The sequence below is a fragment of the Octodon degus genome, unplaced genomic scaffold, assembly GCF_000260255.1.
Source record: "Octodon degus isolate 3935 unplaced genomic scaffold, OctDeg1.0 scaffold00006, whole genome shotgun sequence".
Classification (NCBI taxonomy): domain Eukaryota; kingdom Metazoa; phylum Chordata; class Mammalia; order Rodentia; family Octodontidae; genus Octodon; species Octodon degus.
This window is the reverse complement of record NW_004524582.1, coordinates 33,862,790-33,877,080: the sequence shown is the minus strand read 5'-3', so window position 1 is coordinate 33,877,080 and position 14,291 is coordinate 33,862,790. Positions and strand designations below refer to the sequence as shown.

Genomic DNA, 14,291 nt, shown 5'->3' with positions numbered 1-14,291 from the left:
CGGGGGGCAGTGGGCGCGGGGCCGGGGGGCAATGGGCGCGGGGCCGGGGGGCAATGGGCGCGGGGCCGGGGGGCAATGGGCGCGGGATCGGGGACGCGAGCGTAAATGCTGGGGCGTGGGGCAGGCAGACGCGGGGGCCAAGGAAAAGGGGTGGCGGGGTCGAGGATGTAGGTGGGCCGCGGAGAGGGGCACGCCGGCGACTGGAGTACCGCGCGGCGCCAGGGACAATGAGTTCACCTTGATGATCGGAGAGACCTGTACCGGTGGCACCATCTTGTCCCTGACCTTCGAGCCGGAAGCACAACTGAGGCAGAGGGAAACGCAGAGGCCGGGCTTAGCGAACGCGCGTGCGCCGTAGCGGAGCGCGGAACAGGGTGACTCCCTCTGGTGGCCACAGTGAGTGGCGCGCCCCGCTCGATAATGACGTCACGGCGCGCTCGCGTGCGGTGGCCCGCCTAGCCGAGCCGGGTCTTCCAAGACGCCCGGGACCGAAATCTGAGGGTCTTCCAAGACGCCCGGGACCGAAATCTGAGGTTCCGATCTGCGCAGAGAGCCACACAGTGATTTTTAAAAGATGTAAATTTGTTATTAAAGTACAGTACTAGGTGTGGTGGCACACACCTGCAATCCCAGCGCTCCGGAGGCTGAGGCAGGAGGATTGCTGCGAGCTCAGAACCCATCTGGGCTTCATGGTGAATCACTGACTCAGAGGCCAGCCTGGACTGCATAGTGAGACCCTATCTCGAAAGAAAAAGTGCAATACGTGTGAGTATAATCAATAATATATTGCGATACAGTGGGACAGAGGACAGCACCAAAGAGGAAAGGGAACCCTCGCAAAGGAGACAAATGTCATGCCACTCCCAGTTCCTTAAAGTTCTGTGTTCAGGCAAAAGCAACTTGGTGTTAACAGGCCTGCATGGCTGGAAGGCTTGTTCCCAGGCTTGGCTAGGTCTGCCAATGGTCAGTGCTTCAGTTGTTAGTTATCTTTATACGCTTCTCTTCCAGGGCCACTTAGCTGTTATCCAGTAGGAAATCAAGTCATGTGACAAGGGTACAAGAAAAGAACACAGGTGCTGGGTCCAGGTGTTCCAGCCACACACCTGTGCAGCTGAAACCCATCTGGAGTTACTGGACCAGGTGGTGCTAATTACAGTATAATTTCATGTGCTGTTTATTCCTTGGGGAGGCATGTAGGCCTGGCCATTGCATTTTTATCTTGAGGCCCTGATAGGTTCTCTGCACAGCAGAGAAACAGGCAGAAGGAAAAGGACAAAGGGACTTTATTTTCTTTGAGGACATGGGAGAGAATGTGGGAAGGATGAGGAATTCTCTCTCTCTCTCTCTCTCTCTCTCTCTCTCTCTCTCTCTCTCTCTCTCTTTGGCTTTTATGGCCCTTTGCCAGGGGTGGAGTTTGGGGGGATGTTTAGATATACCTGAGGGAGCTAATTGGGGTCTTCCCTGAGGCAGCAGGAAGGATGGAAGTAAATTATGTCGGGCTAATTTGGAGAAGAAGGGGAAGGTGGTCTTGGGAAGATGGGCCCTTGTCTTAAGGGCATTGGCCATATTAGATGACCACCATAATGATTTTAGCAGTTCATACTCGGGCCAGAACCTATCAGGCCAGCCTTCTCCAGATGTGTTTCCAACCACAATTCTGATATATTTATTTGCTTCTTTGTTTGTTTTGGGTTTTTTTAGACAGGGTGTGTGGGGGGGGATTACAAGTATGTAACACTGTGCTCAACTTGATGTCTTTATTTTTGTGCTGACTTCTTTGAGGGCCCAGTCCCTCTCTGACTATATATTAATTTCTGTGTAACTTACCTGCCTATAATAAGATAATGTCAGGTGACCATGAGTTTTCCCTTCACGAGATTTAAAACAAACAATATTCCTCAGCAACTCAAACTTCCAGAACCAAAAATAAGTGTCTCCGCAGGCCCAAGTGTCTCCAGGGCAGCTGCAGCAGGCTGGGGTGCAGGTTGCAGAGAAGATACTAGAAGGGAGGTCCCACGGGGTACCTTTGCACCTGTCAGGGTCAGATACATGATACTCCTCATACTCCCAGCTCTACTGCTGTCTTTAGTACTGAGCTCAGGACCCTCCCTGGGGCTCTGTTACCTTCCCACTTTTGGGGTTCCTCACCCTGCAGGGTCACATCCCAACCCTGTCCAGGGCCCTAGAATGCCTGGCCCTTCCCTCCTAAACTACCCCCCACACCAGGTCACTGTTGTATGTTATCAGTAGGAGCCCAAAGAAACAGGAAAACTGGATTAATACAGCTTCAGAGATCTCACTGAAGAGATCTCTTGGAAACCTCTCAGATTTATTGAGGGCTACAAACAGGCTAAGGAATGTGCATAACTAATTAGGTATAAGCAAGCTGCTATTGGCATCCCTTTCCCACAGTAACTTCCCAGGTTAAGGAACAAAGAACAGACAGGGCACCACCTCCAGGAATCTGTTGCCTTGCCTCCAGCTTCCCAAAATTACAAGGGGCCAGTTTTCTTAGGCTCTGTTCTTTGTTCCTTGCTCCCTAGGGACAGTAAGTTTTGGACTCATATAACTGTCCGCCACATGCTCCCACGTCGTCTCCAGGAGCTGATTTCCCTGGGTCCCGCTGGCTTCGGGAGTCTTGGGTAGCAGCACCTGGAAGGGAGCTTCCATGACAAGTCGTGTCCTTGGGGTACAGGGCTTCTGCTGCAGTGAAAGCTGTATAGCCTTGTGCGGGGTTCAGAGATGTGAGAGGGAAGAAGGGGGCACCCATCATGGTGGGCACACAACCCCACCCTCATGTGCTGAGGCCCTGCTGTCCCTGCCAAGGGGAAGCCCTTCAAAGCCTGTTCTCCCGGCCTAAAGCTGCAGGGCCCAGTCTGCCCTCCTTCTCTTCTACCCTGCCTCCAATTTCCTGGACCAGGGCACCTGACCTTCAGCACCAACAACAGACGCCTTCCCCCACTGGGCCAGGGAGTATGGGAAGACCTGGGGGCCAGGCCAACATGCCCCATCCCAGATCCTCAGGGTAGCCCAACCATCTATCTCCTAGGCTGATCCACCCCAGAAACATCATCTCCCTGGACCAGCCAAGAAGCCCTTGCTGCCACATGGTCAGGGCCAGGAGCTCTGCTGGTTCTGAATGGCAGCCCTGACACCAAGTACTAGCCAAACATTTGGGTCACTCTGTACCTCTGTGCCCATCTGGAAAAGGCAGCTTCCTCTGGGGCATGCAGCTCTGCCACCCAGCAGGGCCTGGGTGCCAGATCGACTTTCAGACTGTAGGACCTGTCGGCCTAGCAGGCGAACGCAACATACAGGCCTAGAAAGGCTGGAAGCAGGGGCTATCTGCTAGACTGCCGATGCTCACCTTGTTGTCCAGTCCCCTAGGTGGCCCTGAACTTGTCCTTGCAGGGAGTGGTAACTAAAGTCTGAACTGTTCTGGGGGACCAGGAAGGAACTCAAGACAGGTGGGATGGGGCTTGGGCAGGAAGTCTCAGACATGGTGGGAAGGCAGGTGTTTGTGTGTGTGCATGTGTATATGCATGTGAACATGCACCCACGTACCTGAGTGTGGGTGAGAAGCACAGGCACAAGGCATGCCTTGTTGACAGTCTGGGGCAAGATGAAGGAAGGTCTGGGCCTTCAAGAAATGCTGAAGCCCAAAACAAGCTCATCATGACATCCCTTTTCCCTGGAGCCCACCAGGGCCACATGCTGGGCTAAGGTCCTAAGCCTTGTGCTCTGCCAGGACTTCAGGGATCACTGTGTTCCCCCTGCACCTGGGGAAGGGGACAGCACACTTCCTGGGCCCCTCCAGCACCAAGTAGGGGTCCCCTCACTAAGTTAAGGTTCCCAAGTGACAGGGTGCCATTGAGAGTCCTCCAGCAGTACCTGGGGACCCACAGCCTCAGCGCTCCTGCCTCAGCGAGAAGACCAGTAAGAAGGAAGTTGCAGTGCCTTCTGCACCCAGAAGACTTCTTCCAAGTCTTCTCCAACTTTGCACAGACCCAGATCCAGAAATTCAGTCCCTCTCCCTTGCGGAGCCCTCAACCCAACATTGACCCATGGCTGCCTGTCCCTAGGTGAGGAGGCAGAGGCAGAGCCAGTCAGCCATGACCTTACAGGCCTGCTTTGGCTTCTAGACATTCACATTCATGGATCAGAACCAGAATGGATTCATCAAGAAGGAAGACCTGAAGAGCACCTACCCCTCCCTCAGTGGGTGTGGGCAGGAGGCACAGTGGATGCCCTTGCTCTTCTTCCTCTGCTAAGCCTGGGCTGTGGCCCCTCAGGCCATTAGAGGTGTCTTACTTCCTCCAGGAGGGAGACGTGACCTGCCCCAGGTTGTCCAGAGATGATGGGACATCCAGGTGGACAGGACCAATGGACCAGCCCAAGCATGAGTGCCTGGGATGGATTTAATGGAGCTGGGTTTGGGGGCTTGTTACTCCAGCCCTCTCCAGCCAGCCATGGCCTCCCTCTCTGGTCCTGCCCCTGGAGCTGGGAAGTAATCTGGTTTCTCTCCAGGGTCAGGGGCCAAGGTGAATGCCCTCTTTCCTGACCTACATTGTGCCTGACCATGGAAAGCAGCAATCCCCAGCTTAACCCACTCTGTGTCTCCCCGTCTCAGCCATAGCCGCTGTCCCCAGCTCGAGTGGGGGAAGGGATCCCTCCTTGCCCATGCCTCATACCCCATGTCAGCCTCCCATTTTGTCTCCTAGTACCCAACACTACTCTGTGGTCACCTGAAGAATGAGAATGGAGAGCCCTATAAGGTCACCTAGCAGTCAACAGAGACAGAGAGCCATGGTGATCTTCTGCTAAGGAAGTTACACTGCACCCACCCACTGGGGAAAACCTACGCGAAGGAAGCAAGCTGATGCCATGCTCACGGAGGCCTTAGGGCCCACCAGCTTGACCTTGTTCCTAAGCCTGTTTGGAGAGAAGCTGGCCAGTGAGACCCTTGTTTTCATTCAGTTAGCACCTAACACTTAGAAATCCAGATATTTTACCAAAAAAATCTCTTCTTCTCAGTTTCTAAAAAGCCTATGACCAATCCTGACAAGGCTCGAGCTCTGACACTCACCTCCCAGATGCCAGCTGTCAGTCGCCTCTATCCTATACTCAGAACCCCAGCTGCCAGCCAAGGCTAAAACGACAGGGCAGCCCCTAGTAAAGGGCAGAAGCCTGGAGCCCTGGGCAGGCGGCACCCTGAGGCCTCTGTATAGTGGGCAGTAACACCAAGGAGACCACCCTAAATGCCTTCAACGTACTGGACATGGACTGCCAAGGCAGCATCCACAAGCAGTGGTGAGTGCTGGCTTCCTCATGGGCCCCATCCCAGCGTGTGTGGAGTATGCTGCCCAGACAAGTCCAGGACCAAGCTCCTATTTTTCAGGGACCATTTAGAGACTCAAGAGCCCAGTCCTTGGGTAACCCAGTGGGATCCTGCTTGAAGCCCTGAGGTCCAGCTTCTGCCCAGTCTTCAGCAGGTATGGGCTGGGTCCCCTTGGCCCAGGTGCAAGGAGAATATTCCAGCAGCCTCTGACCCCATCAGCTGCTCCTAAGTCTCAAATGTGCATGGGCTCTGATGATCTTTTTTTTTTTTTTTTTTCGGAACTGGGGGTTGAACTCAGACCCTTGTGCTTGCCAGGGAAGCACTTATTCTACTGAGCCATCTCCCTAGCCTGGCTCTGATGACCACTGGATGCCCAGTACTGCAGTGGAGGTGGCTTCAGACCTGGCAGCCTTCACCTCCTATGTCCCATCCCACAAGGTGGCTGTGGGACACTCAGCAGCCTCCTTGCCCTTCTCTCCTCAGCATCAAATGGCTGCTGACATCCCAAGCTGATGAGATAGCCACCAAGGTGCCAGGACGTCACTCTACCCTCTAGCCTCTGCAGACCAAGCATGGTGGGGGGCAATGCTGAGTCAGTCAGAAGGTGCTGCAGTGCTGCTGTGGACAGAACAGGGGGCACTTAGGCTTGGGGGCCCTCCAGGAGGGATGGAGCTGGCTGGGGAGCACTTATATCAGAGCTTGGGGTTATTTAGTCCCTCTGGGCTGTCCTGTATAATGTGTTGGGCTCACAGCAGGGCCATCTCAAATCTGCACCCCCGCGTCAGTGCCACCTGGGACCCCTGAACCCCCATGGTGCCCAAAAGCCAGGGCCTGGACCTTGGCACTCTTGACTAGAAACAGTACTAGCAAGACCCTGGGGCCCTGGGTCATTGGGCTCCACCTCAGCACCTGCTCGGCCCTACCCCACCCTATTCTACCCCCCAACCTCTACCCCACCCCTCCAACCTACCCTGGCTCTGCCCTGCCTTGCCCACCTGCCCACCCACCAACCCCAGCCAAGCCCCACCCCAAACACCAAACTGAGGAGCCATGGCAGGTGTCTGTATTTGAACTGAGAAGCCTGATCAACACATCACCCGCTTGCTCCAGGTGGACCAGTTGCTGCAGTTCACCTCCAGATGAGGAATAGTCCAGGACTACAAGGCCTGAGCTTCGTGCCCACCTCGGGGAGGAGCAAGCCCACCAGTCATGCTGGCTCAATAAATGTGGATCCATTATGTGCCTGTATATGTCCATTTAGCCACAGAGGCCTGGGCACCCACGAGGAGTGGGGGAGGGGGAGCGGCTGGGCTCCTACTGGGTGGCCCCCTCACCTGTCCACATCACTTGCCCACCTCTTCTGCCTGCCAAGATCCTGGCCCTCTGCAGGCGGTGCCATACTGCCCTCCTGTATCAGGCCTGATCAGGACCCATGCAGCAGGATCTGTGGGCTGCACCCACAGCCCACCTGGGGCGTCCAGGATCTGAGCCAGTCCCTCCCATCAGGTCTCAAGCTGCACACCAAGGTAGCCAGGGCTGCCTCACTCTCCTCCCTTCATGCAAGTCCCTGGTCACAGTCCCTGGGATCTTCCAGTGGAGAGGCCAGGAAGGAGCTTCCTGGGAAGCCTCACAGGGTGGCTTTGAGGTGGGGCTTGGCATCCTGCGTGGAAAGAGCCCTCCAGACTCAGCCTGTAGACGCCGGTACGGGGTGTGGAAGAAGAGCACCAAGACACAGGTGAAGAGTGTGCACAGGCCAGCCAGCAGCAGCAGAGACACTGGGGACACAAGCACAGCTCTGTCCTCTGCAGTCACAGACACCTGACACAGCCCAGCCTGGGTGGCCTCTATGGCAGAGCCCCTAGCAGTTCTAAGCCAGCCACGTATTCCAATGGAAGTAACCACAGGGACACCCCATCAGCTGGGCTGTATATAGTCCCAGAACCCGAGGTGGGTGTCAGCATCTACCCTGACCTCTGCTCATTCCCCAGCTGTCCTCTCTCTGTCCCTGTCTCTGTCTCTTCTCTCATTTCTGTCTCCCTCCTTTTCCTGCTCAGATCTCTGCCCTCATGTCTGTCTGTTTCTCTCTCCCTGGTATTAAAACAGCTTACCTGAGGGGTACTAGTGTCTGCATTTTCATGCAGATCTCTGGTTTGCACATAACCAGCTGAGTCCAGAGGTCTTTGAGTCCACCAGGCACCCACCCACCAAGGAGAGTTAAAGGCACCAAAAGATAGGCCAAGGGGGCTGGAGAGTGGGGGCCTTCCCAGGCTAAGCCAGGCCAGTCTTCCTTGGCTCTTTCCCTTGGCCTTCTGGGGTCCTGGGCCATGGGATGGACACTCACCTGTCCAATCTAGTGAGTCCTCACCATTCTGGCAGGTGGAGAATGATGGATCTGTGCGCTGCACAGTCAGAGCTGTCAGCAGGACCATGATAAGCACACCCTCAGCCTGCCTGGATGTATGTGGTTCTCAGTCCAGGAGCTAGCACCACCCAAGCTCCAGAGCAGGATACTGTGCCCAGAATGGGTACAGGGTCTGGGAGGGGCACTCACCCCAGCACAAAGACCAAGCCTGTAGCTGCTCCCTCACCAACGGGGAAGGAGCACTCAATAGCCAGCTCCATGGCCACGGGTGCCACTGAGAAGCCAAAGAGCCCTAGTAGGGAGCAGATGGCAGCCAGCACAATAGCCTGTCCCTGCAGCTGGGCGACCTGGCAAGGAGACGCAGGGTGGACATGAGTCAGATAGAGCCCCTACAGGCAGAGGCCAGGCCACACCCTTCCCAGCACCCCTCCACCTCCACCCGGCAAAGTGTTCTCAGTTCTGAGAACTCTTACCAAGGAAAAGGCCAGGCAGGCCAAGGAGGCCAAGCAGAGCCCTGTCTTGGTGGCCTCAGTGAAATGCTTGGTCCGATCCACATACAGGCCAAGAATCAGCGCTCCCAGGATACCGAACACAATGAAGAGAGCCCCACAGAGGCCTGAAAACTCCTGGAGGAGGGAAGACAGGTTGTATCCACCTTGAGGCAGGCTTGCTGGTGTGGGGCCCAAGGCCTGGAACCCTGACACCTACTGAGAGAAGGGCTGGACCCTAGAACCACTGTGTCCCCAGCCAGGCTCGGAGAGCCAGAGAGAGGAGGGCAGAGCTGCGGAGGCCACGACCAAGCACATGTGAGTGACCACCACCTCCATGGTCTCCATGAGGCATGAACACTGAACTAGGGTGCAGGGTAACCCCAGCACAGTCTCTCCCAGACAGGGCTGGCACTCACGCTCGAGTAGCCGCTGGCACAGAGGATCTGCTCCAGGAGGGCTGAGAAGCTGGAGAAGACCCCGATGCCACCCCCAAAGCACATAGCCAGGATAACATAGGCCTTGTTCCGCAGGAGCTGGAGGAAAAACACCCCTCAGCCCAGGACCCAGGGCTTCTAGCCAGAGTTCTTCCCCACGCAACCCGGGCCACACACCCACCAGCCAGATCCCAGGGAGGAACTTCTCTGAAGTGGAGCCGGCTGCCCCAGCAGATGGCGGAGTGGGGGGCACACTCTCCCAGATGCAGGTGGTGGCTAGCAGGCAGGCAAGGCTGGCAGGTATGATGTAGATGCCAAGCTGGAGAGAGGGGCTGAAGTCACAGGCCACAAAGATGAAGGCACTCCTGTGTGCCCTACTCCTGCTCTGCCCTCCATGGTGGCATCCTGCCTCCATGGGCCCCAGGGCCTGTGGTAGATAGTGCTGCCGCACTTCACCTGTACCAGGGGGCTGCATGCAGGGCCCTGGCTTTCAGCCCAACTCACCCAAAGGATGGCCCCCCTACACTCCCACATAAGTAGGTCATGCTAACAGACCCAGCTACATCATACAGGTGTTCACTCACACAATGCACACATACCATAACCTGCATGTACACCATGCACATGCACACAGTGCATGTGTGTACAAGCCACATATATGCACATACATATGCACATAGCACACATGTGCCCACACTACATACACATGAGCAGGTACCCACAGCAGGGGTACCACACATGTGCACCTCATGATCTCCCTCACCATCAAGGGAATGTTCTCTCCTTTCTTCACCAGGGCAGGTGACAGCAGGTTGGCCACAAGGATGCCCAGGGGGTTTGCTGGATGGACAGAGGGCAGAGAAATTCATCAGTACAGCTGTGGCCAGCATTCACCTCCAGCCCTCAGGGAAACCTTCTTGGCTCTGGAGCCTTGGCCTTGGCCCTGGAACTCCAGGTAGAGGTCCCAAGCTGAGCTCAGCCTGGCACAGCCTCCCATCAAGACTCACACATGGTGGCCATCATGTTGGCCGTGGCTCTCTGGTGCTCTGGGAACCACAAGGCAGCCAGTTTGGCCGGAGAGAAGATGACCAGGGTCTGGGCCAGGGCACAGAGGCTCTGGCCAGCCATGAAGAAGGCAAACGGTCTGGGGATCCTGACAGCCAGGCAGGGCAGAGCACGAAGTGTACTCCCTAAGAAGTTCAGCCACGCCCCCAGGATGGTCTGCAGGGATAGTCCAAAGGCTCCTGCCCACTCCAGCCCACAAGGGACACCAACTTCCAGCCTCCCCACGGCCCACCAACTCTGCTGGGGGTCTGGCCAATGGGACTGGTAGACCCTGGTCTGCGCAGGAGGTCATGGCTCCCATACCCTAATGCAGGGGCCCACCAGTCCCATAGCAGGCCAGGAGTATGGTCTGACTCACTGCTGCCTGGAGCCCCACAGAATCCAGGACCCAGATAGCCACTATGCCACCAGGGATTGCCACCACGAAGTAGATGAGTGACAGCCAGTTGACCTGCTCCGTGGACAGGAGGAAGTGCTGGGCAACGATATCTGCCACAGGTGCAAAGCTGAGCCATAGCTGTGAACAGAACTGGGAGTCAGCCAGGGCCAAAGATGCCACCACCAGCTCTGCTCTACCCTGATGCCAGACTGAGTCAGCCTGAGGTGACAGTGTGGGCAGTCCTGTGAGGGCTGTGGGGACCCCTCCCCCCAGACCAAGAATGGCCTCTGGGTCTTCTGCCAGAGACCAACCCTCACACTGTCACTCCTAGGAGGGCACCAGCTAGAGGACCAGCCTAAGGGCAGAAACAGAGGCTGCTGACCCCACCAGGCCTGGACCTCATCCTCCAAGAAGAGCCTGAGGCTGTCTGCAGGGCATCCACCATATGGGAGAACAAGGGCAGGAGGTGTGGTAGTCCTGGATGTGAGGCTATCGGTAGCACTGCCTAGAGAGCCGAGGAGGGTCTAGCGGGGCAAGGATAGAACCAAAGAGGAGAGATCAGAGCTGAGATGTTGCGGGTAAGGGGTACCTTTGCCTGTCTGTGAACTGGTGATGAACAGTTGGGCAGTGAGCTGGCACCACCCTGAGGAGACCCGAGGGGCGGGCAGGCACAGACTCCTGGACTGGGGATAGTCCCCAGCTTGAGGCTGGAGCTAGCACCAGGTATGCACAGCAAGAGGCAGAGGGTGGGGAAGGCCAAGAGGAGGTGCCACCTGGCATTGAGGGGGAACACCAAGGGTGCATAGGATGGGGAGTCTCAAGAGTGCGTCAGGAGAATCAGTTCCTCGTTGAAACCGCTCCAGGCATGCCTCAGAGGCAAAGCAGCAAGATCAGAGCCTCACTGTGGCAGGAGGCTTGGGCAACACTACATTCTCTTCCTTTCCCATCAGACTTCTGTCTGCACAGGCAGTGCCTGGCAGCACAGTGCAACAGACAGGAGGCATGGTATGCGTACACAGCCCATTTCCCCAAATCAAACCCGGCCAGCCCTCATCAGATTCCCAGCTCTGTCTTTGTCCCTCTGGAACCTGAACACCAGGATGGGCAAAGCAGAGGTGTGTCTAAAAGTTGGGAGCAACAAAGGTGTAGAAGACAGCTATGCCTCCTGCAAGAAACCAGCCTTGTCCAGCACACCACCGCTAAGAATCCTGGGTGTCTCCAAGCCTCATTCCAGTCATCCTCTCAGAGCCTGGCATCTCCAGTCCCAGCTTCAGATGAGGAAATCAGGGCTCTGGAAATTCACTGCTCACAGCAAGGGCCCAAGCTGTTACCACAGCTAGACCTCCGTGGGCTCCATAATGACAGCAGGACCCACCCAGATTCCCAGGAACTTCCTGCAAGCCAGGGAAATTCAGCCTCAGGTACCCACCCACTCCCAGACTGCTCACATAGAGCCCAGGCCCAAGCCAAGTCCTGGTTCATCCCAGCCAACAGCAAGTGGCACAGAAATTCCCAGAGTTGCTGCAGCAGCAGACGCCAAGCCCAGCTCAGGGCTGAGTCCCCAGACCCAAACAGCCTGCAAGAAGTAGAACAGAGCCTGGATGTCCATAGGTCTTCACTCAAGGACCAAGCTTGGACTGCAGCAGCAAGGGACCTCAGCTTCCCAACCAAAGTCGCAGGTCCCCCACCTGTGCCTGAGGCCACACCCTCCTCATCCCATGCAGGTTTCTGCACTCTGGTGAAGAGATGGGGATGTGTGGGTGACCACAGGTTGGAAGCCCCCATCGCAGCGATTCCTGCAATTACCCTGAGTCTGGGGGTTACTGGGAAGGAGCCCTCAGCCAGGAGTACACGGGTGGTCCCTGTCCAAGGGCAAGAAAGTCTGGCCTGACACTGGGGCCTGGGAATGGGTCTGACAGGCCGAGGGAACAAGGATGCCAGGCTGAGACAGGCCCTTCCCTCCCCCCACGGGGCGGTACCGTGGCATTGGAGCAGCTCAGCAGGCTGACGGCCAGCAGGAAGAGCCAGCGCCGCGCATAGGTGCGAGGGCTTCCCAGCCCGCTTACGGCGTCCCCCTCTGTCATCGGCCCGTCCCCAGTGTCTACTGCGGTCCTCTGCCCATCTCCTGGCGTCCCTGGTTCATCCCCAGTGCGCCCCGCCGAGCTCCGCCGGTCTCCGCCGTCTCGTGCAGTCTCTGTGCTGTTCCCAAGGCCCCCTGCTGTCTCTGTCCCGGTCCCCTCTGGCGTCAGCCCGTCATCGGCGTCGCCCCCTGTCCTTGGCCAGTACCCGCAGTCCCGCGCCATCTCTCTCCCCTCCCGAAGTCCAAGCTTTCTGATCCGGGGACTGACTGGTCTCGCCTTTTGGGCCCAGGCAGAGGGCTGAGACAGGAAGATCGGGTCCACCCCGCCCCCAAGCCGGGGCGTGGTGACACGTTGAGTGGGCGGGGTTAGTGGGTGGAGTTGGGCCAAAGGCATCGGAGGCTGGACTGAAGACCCTGCATAGGCCCAAGGATAAAATCCCTTCAGCTGGGGGATTCAGCTGATCGCCCCCCCACACCCCCAGCACTCCCCCCCCCCACTTCCACCAGGGATGGGTGTGGGAAAAGGGGCCTGAAGTCTTTCATCCCTAGCAGAGTCAGCATTCTTGAAAGGACTCCAAAGTTCCTACAAGTCACGAGGAAAGGCTATCCTGGAATAGGAAGCTGCAGTTTGCTGACACCCAGACTTATTCTAGGGAGGCAGGAACTAGGTAGGGATCCTGAGGAGGATTGGGTTTTTGTGGTACGCTCAGCCCAAAGGAACAGGCAGCCCCTTGTGCACACGCATGCACACACACACAGAGGACCAGGCTGCCATCTGGTTTCCTCTGAGAAACAGCTGTGCAATAGGAGACAGGGTTCTCTTCAGTTAGATGGGTTCTACTAGGGTGGGGATGGGAGTTCCTCCAGCCGGGGCACCTCTTGGCTTCATGCGTACACTGTGGCCCTGGATCCCCATCACTCCTGTTCCTTGTCCCAAGTGTCCTATGATGGGATGCTTCTCAGACAAGCAACTGTGCAGCCCTAGGCTTTAGCATGCGTCTGTGTTTTCATGGGGCATTGTGTGCCTACAAGATGTCCTCTCTGAGGACACCTCACTTCCTTCCTCCGTGGGCTGGTGCTATCTCTGTACTGGGACTGGGTTGTTGCCCACCCCGCCTTGCAGATGGGAAGGAGCCACACTGGCTTCAGGGTTGAGGAATCTGGCACAGGTGAGGTCTGCCCCTCAGCAGCTGTAGACCTAGGAGATATCTGAGCTGTCACCACTCCACAGGGTGTATGTATAGTGTCCCTGCTGAGCTACTCCCCCCACTTCCAGCTCTGAATAGGAGAGTTCAGCATGGCTGCAGGACACAAGGCTAGCGCATAACAATCAGTTGTGTTTCTAGAAACAGTATCAATGTGGAACATTTGGAAGCCACAATTAAAGACAAAATACATTTATAATTATTTTCAAGAAATTAAATACTTAGACATAAATGACTCTTGTGTGCTAGTATTATACTAAACATGAAAAAAATCAAGGAAGACCTAAAAAAAAATGGAGAGATATACCATGCTCATGGGTGCCCAAAACCAACATAGTAAAGTTGTCAGTTCTCCCTAAATCGACTTACAGGATTTTTTGTTTGTTTCTTTTTGTAGTACTAGGGGTTGGGCCCAGGGCCTTGAACTTGCTAGGTGAATGCTGTGCAACTTAGCTATATTCCCAGCCTCTGTTTTTTATTGAAATAGCATCTCACTAAGTTCCCCTGTGATCCTCCTCCCTCAGCCTTCTGAGTACCTGAGATTAAAGGTATGTATGCCTCTGTGCCTGACTGATCTGTAGGTTTAATGAAATTCTTCTCAAAGGTCTTTGCATACACAGATTGGGAGAAAATATTTATAAACCACATATCCAACATGCCCATGCTTTCTTTTCAAACCAAGTGCAAAACTGTCATATAACATGGCAGTTGCAGGCCAGGGAGATGGCTCAGTAGAATAAGTGCTTCCCTGGCAAGCGCAAGGACCTGAGTTCAATCCCTGGTTCCGGGGGGAAAAAAAAAAAATTTAACATGGCAGTTGCAGTCTTGGGCATTTATCCCTTGTATACAGCATATTGTTGGATTTTGTTTCCTAATCCACTGTGCCAGTCTATTTCTCTTAATTGGTGAATTGAGTCCATTTACATTGATGGTTAGA

General features: G+C 55.7%; 2 protein-coding genes across 11 annotated transcripts in view; both read right to left on the bottom strand.

The window, feature by feature from the left end:
- Atp5me (ATP synthase membrane subunit e) overlaps nucleotides 1-344 on the bottom strand; it is a 1,556-nt gene extending 1,212 nt beyond the window's left edge. The window contains exon 1 of the mRNA XM_004624640.2: nucleotides 238-344. Coding sequence (XP_004624697.1) covers nucleotides 238-273 — 36 coding nt within the window. The 5' untranslated portion in view covers nucleotides 274-344. The remainder of the gene's footprint in view (nucleotides 1-237) is intronic.
- A 161-nt stretch (nucleotides 345-505) lies between these two features.
- Nucleotides 506-12,424, bottom strand: Slc49a3 (solute carrier family 49 member 3). 10 transcript variants are annotated; one of them, XM_023700514.1, is made up of 11 exons: nucleotides 12,049-12,424; nucleotides 10,049-10,207; nucleotides 9,633-9,846; nucleotides 9,389-9,465; nucleotides 8,807-8,944; nucleotides 8,608-8,724; nucleotides 8,174-8,326; nucleotides 7,890-8,047; nucleotides 7,680-7,789; nucleotides 6,970-7,113; nucleotides 506-737 (listed from the first exon to the last, which is right to left on the bottom strand). In XM_023700514.1, exons 1-11 carry the CDS (start codon nucleotides 12,370-12,372, stop codon nucleotides 706-708), a joined length of 1,626 nt encoding a protein of 541 aa, XP_023556282.1. In that variant the 5' UTR covers nucleotides 12,373-12,424; the 3' UTR covers nucleotides 506-705. The 10 variants fall into 10 exon arrangements, 8 of the variants coding, with proteins under 8 accessions (XP_023556282.1, XP_023556307.1, XP_023556290.1 ...); XM_023700539.1 differs by lacking the exon at nucleotides 6,970-7,113; XM_023700522.1 differs by lacking the exons at nucleotides 506-737; nucleotides 6,970-7,113 and adding an exon at nucleotides 2,318-2,663.
- Between the last annotated feature and the right edge of the window lie 1,867 nt (nucleotides 12,425-14,291).

Bases quoted from the DNA above. Each gene is read 5' to 3' on its own strand.
- Slc49a3 (XM_023700508.1), bottom strand. From the start codon at position 12,372: ATGGCGCGGGACTGCGGGTACTGGCCAAGGACAGGGGGCGACGCCGAT. The intron at 8,945-9,388 runs GTGAGGGAGATC...CCCTCTCTCCAG, and splicing joins GAGAGAACATTCCCTTGATG to CTTGGCATCTACATCATACC. The intron at 8,327-8,607 runs GTGAGTGCCAGC...TCCCTCCTCCAG, and splicing joins GTGCCAGCGGCTACTCGAGC to GAGTTTTCAGGCCTCTGTGG.